General features: G+C 24.1%; 1 protein-coding gene across 3 annotated transcripts; it reads right to left on the bottom strand.

Moving 5' to 3' along the window:
- Nucleotides 1–412: 412 nt before the first annotated feature.
- Nucleotides 413–3,561, bottom strand: LOC126907103 (60S ribosomal protein L10). Of its 3 annotated transcripts, none has more exons than XM_050688168.1 (6): nt 3,439–3,561; nt 3,306–3,330; nt 3,070–3,202; nt 2,839–3,011; nt 1,787–1,949; nt 413–639 (listed from the first exon to the last, which is right to left on the bottom strand). In XM_050688168.1, the coding sequence occupies exons 2-6, from the start codon at nt 3,326–3,328 to the stop codon at nt 472–474; spliced, it is 660 nt and encodes a 219-aa protein (XP_050544125.1). In that variant the 5' UTR covers nt 3,329–3,330; nt 3,439–3,561; the 3' UTR covers nt 413–471. The 3 variants fall into 3 exon arrangements, with proteins under 3 accessions (XP_050544125.1, XP_050544124.1, XP_050544126.1); XM_050688167.1 differs by having other exon boundaries at nt 3,435–3,560; XM_050688169.1 differs by lacking the exon at nt 3,439–3,561 and having other exon boundaries at nt 3,306–3,348.
- Between the last annotated feature and the right edge of the window lie 1,367 nt (nt 3,562–4,928).

Raw genomic sequence — 4,928 nt, 5'->3', positions numbered from 1 at the left:
TTTACTGATACAACTAAGATGATTTAGCTTTTATTTTATAAACTGATAACTTCTAAAGAAAATTAGAAAAATTAAATTTGTAAGGGGCAAAATTAAATTGACAAAAAACATTTTCTTGTGCCTATGATCTACACAAATGTCACAACAAATATTGTTCAACATGTATAAAAAGACCAGTAATTACATAAAGTCAAAGGAACAAAATTAGAAAATATTCTTTTGATAATATCCCCAAAAATAAAAATGAAATTTTCATCTACACAGTTTACCTAATGCCAAATACAGACTGTACTAGTTTAAAACCAGTAATTTTAAAAATAACTTTTTTTTAATATTATATCTATGTTTTCAAATAAACTAATTGTACAAAAGTTTTATTACTTGGATTAGTTTAATAAAATAAAAATAAAAGTTAGATAATAAAAAAAAAATTTATTTCCATAGCAAGAAATACTTGAAATTTAATTATAATTATACAGCAAGTAATTCTCTTTGGACTTTTCTCCAGTTGTCCAATGGTCCGTGGTCTGGGCGGAATTTAACATTGGCACCATCAGGTGCTAATCTTCCTTCATCTTTCAATGTTTCATATTCTTCACGATCATACTTGGTAAATCCCCATTTTTTGCTCACATAGATCTAAACATTGTTATTCATGTTATATAATTATACTTAACATACTTTCAATCCCATTATTATTATGGTCGTAGACATAAAATTGTGCTGATAATAGTTACTTTTTGTCATCTTTTCATGGAACAATTACCATATGATATAGTTCAAAATTGATTTAGCGATTATTAACTCCATAAAATTTATATTGCAGCGTTTGCAGAATTTTACAAATAACTAATATGATTTTCTAATAGGATGTGTCACCATTACCAGCACATTTACAAGTCTACCCCTAAAGTTCAATTTTAACTATACTAAGAAACTTATTTTCACATTAATCAAAAAAAGTCATCATTTTGAATCCTTAGTAGGATAGTAGGTTACTTAGTAGGTTACTCAGCAGGTAAAAGGTTAGATTTATAAAAAAAAAACTAAATGATAGGTAAAAACATGCATCAAAAAAAAAAAAAAATTATACTGATTTGATCATTTTTGATAAAGTCATAACAGTTAACAAAGTTATAAGTTTTATACACTGGACTATAAGGAACTTTCATCAGAAACAAAAATATACTATTCTAAATCAACATTTCGCGATGTTTTAAAATGTGCAATTAGACTTTTTCTATCACTTCTAAGTTTTAATATTATTGAAAAATAGTATTTACATATAAAAAAAAATAATTAATAAGTTTTCTTTTATTACATGTTTTTAAATTAGTAGCTGTTAAGTAACAAATAATACTAGTAAAACATTTTAAGAGAATCTCTATCAGTTAAAATATCAATAGAATGTTATAATTATTTAACATGACTATCCACAATAATTATACATATTTTATCTAAAGAAATAATTTAAATATTTTTTTTTTGTTTTTGTTTTATTATGACAATAAATTTAAATTTAGAGTTATAAAAGTTAACTAAATTAAAACTAAAATATAAATAATAAACTAAGAATAAACAAAACCATATAATATTCAAAAATTAATATTATATAAAATTAATATTATATATGCTGCGATTATAAAATTGAAACAAACTGATTAACTATACGGAAAGGAGAATCACAAAAAAAGTTCATCCATAATTTTATTTTTTAAGAAAATGTATTCAAGTAGTTTGATTGTTTTTAGCTGAATTTAAATAGAATTTAACTAAAATGTATTACCTTTTGACGCCCAGGAAACTTGAACTTGGCTCGACGCAATGCTTCAATTACAGCAGCCTTGTATCTATCAGAGGAGCGTACACTCATAATAGGTTGACCAATATGAACTCGAGCTACAGTACCTTGTGGTTTACCAAAAGCTCCTCTCATTCCAGTTTGAAGCCTTTAAAGTCGATAAATTTAAATTAAAAATTTTGTGAACCTTTTTTTTTTTGATAGTGATAATGTATAACAAACACAATATATCAATTAATATATCATATTATCAAGATGTTAGTGTAATAGCTCAAAAAAATTGGTTTTGATATAATTGATTTTTAAGATTTAAATAACCTACTTTATTTATATTAAAATACACTAGAGCATCACATAAAATATAATTTACACTATAAGAAAACATGTATAACTCAAACTGATATTTTCTTATACCAACACCTTGATGGGATAACATAAAGATTAGCAGACAGTAATAATTTCCATAGACTGTTTAAAAGTAAAACAGGTTAAAGTTACATAACATACAATTTTCAGAATATTATGAACATTAAATTTCTATGTGTATATTAATTTGAAGAACAAATTCCCAATTTAATGATAACTATATAACAAGGATGTCATATAGTTGAAGAAAATACTAATACTATAGCCTTTGAAAAATTAATAGGTTATGTTTTTTAATACAGAAGTTTTATAATTATATAACTACATAATTAACTTTTAACTTGTTAAAACCAATACAAATAAAGAAATTTTAAATTCAAAACTCCATCAATCCTATCATATATTATCTAAATTTACAATCAGAGAGACAACTAATCAAGTTTTTTTTTAAATAAAATGAAAACTAATACATTTTTTTGAAAAAATTCTTCAATTACTAAATAAGTTTTGCTAGGTGTCAAAATTATATTTAATACAAATTGGTAATGAATGATTTTAATATCCATAAGAGTTATCATAGGACATTTATTATAATTAAAATGAAAATTAATTTAAAAAAAAAATATACTTTGTACAATACTTTGGAATGCATCAGTGAATATTACACATACCTATCAGCTCCAGCGCATGACAACATTTTATTGATACGAATAACATGGAATGGATGAAGTCTCATACGAATATGAAACTGATCTTTACCACAGTGTTTAACCAAGTATTTGTTAGCACAAATACGCCCTGCTTCTAAAGCTTCAGAAGATAGTTGTTCATATTCATCAGATACCTTAAAGTAAAGAGTTTGAACAATTATTCAAGAAGAACATAATAATCACTATACATACAAGATGCACACATAATGGGAAATCATCAACTCGGGCTTTTTTCTTTCCCAAGTCAAAAATTCTAATCTTTGGATCTGGCACACCACGACAGAACCGTGACTTAGGGTACGGTTTGTTTTTACAATAACGATAACTGAAATAATTATTAAATAATTTTTAAATTATTAACCATTTCCACTTACATTATAGTAAATATGAAATTTGAAAAAGATATTGATTTCAAAATTAAAACTTACCACCTAGCAGGACGGCGCCCCATTACTACGAAAAAATAATAAAATTCAATATAGTTAATACAGTTTTTCTACGGGATTTTACAATTAATAGAACATTTAATAAGATTGAAGAGGATAAAAATTACATACTTACTAATTTTCCAATGAATCACGAGCTTAAATCTTAGATCCTAACAGTTATCAAAGAGAAAGCATCAGATATGTTTAAAGCGATAGGCAAGGAGTAAATACTGATGACGTGAGATTCAATAAATGATAGTCATGGATAAAACAGTTAAGCCAAAGATGTTGTAATAATTCCATGGTACATTATTTGAAAAAATATTAAATAAGGTAAATTACTTACGTAACTAATTGAACATCTTAATATTAAGGTGTTTAATAAATTCCCGAAGAAACTAGTTTTTTTATAGGCATGGTTAATTATTTTTAATTATTTTAGTTAATCACCAATTCAATAAATTATTAGTGTTAACGAAAATGAATTTACAGAATTTTTAGAATTCATAGATAATAAATACACGTAATTATTAAACAATAATTAAACATAACATAAGCTTTAATTTGAAATAATTAGAGAAGGATGTTAGAATATTGTAACTAGGCAAAATATTACAAAATTAGCTAATTTTACCAAAAATTTTGTAGTTTCTGGCTTTAATTTCAAGTAACTATTAAATATCGTTAATTCAATAGTTTTTCTTTTTTCATAAATATATATATTGTATTAGCTTTAAGTTAATGTAGGTATAAAGAAAGTAGATATTTTTAAACATTATTAAAATTTGAAAGAAAAAAAAATATTATTACGAATTTTAAGCTTCCACAGAATTAATGTTAATGATTAGATTTTCAAAAAAATATTACTTCGGCAAGCAAATATTTGAAGTATTATCATTATAAGTATCACGAAATTCATCCAGTTTTCTGAAAGTTAATTTAATATAAAATGAAAACTTATAATATCAATATTGATTATATTATGAAACTGTAATTTTTTGGACATTTCTCTTCATGAATAAGGGAATTTTTCTAAATTATGGTGCCAATAGCTTCAAATAAATATGTTTTGTAATAGTATGAGAAGTGTTGTTGAACAAAAACGATTCAGTAGATGCGGTAATACTGGTATACCAGACATAAAAATAAAACACATCGAAGTAAAATCAATAGCTTTTCAACTGCGCATCCAATCTAAAAACATACCTATATGAAATAAATAATGTTAATGTAATAAATTTGATTAAAATTTAGTTATCGAGACTATAATAACAAGACTTTTTAAAAACTTTAGTTGAGATATTCAACGACAATTTACAAACTGAAATAAATGTTAATAATAAATTAGATTCAATTTCAGCATTTCTCAGAGATTTTTATTGATATTGATGCGATGCCATTATATTTTATAATATTTATTGTATAGAGTATTAGAATTTACAAGAATCTACTCTATAATAACTAAACAATTGTTATAGTTTAAAATTAATTTTTGAAACTAATATTTGTTGAATATATATATTAAATATAAAAATCTATTAAAGAAATTATATTTTGTTTCGGTCTAGTGTTTTCTTTCCCAGATTTAAACCTTAAAACTACTTCAGTGGTCCATAACAAAAT

Source organism: Daktulosphaira vitifoliae, unplaced genomic scaffold, assembly GCF_025091365.1.
Source record: "Daktulosphaira vitifoliae isolate Bord-2020 unplaced genomic scaffold, ASM2509136v1 Scaffold_5, whole genome shotgun sequence".
Lineage (NCBI taxonomy): Eukaryota > Metazoa > Arthropoda > Insecta > Hemiptera > Phylloxeridae > Daktulosphaira > Daktulosphaira vitifoliae.
The sequence above is the reverse complement of the archived record's forward strand: the minus strand, read 5'-3'. Positions and strand labels throughout refer to the sequence as shown.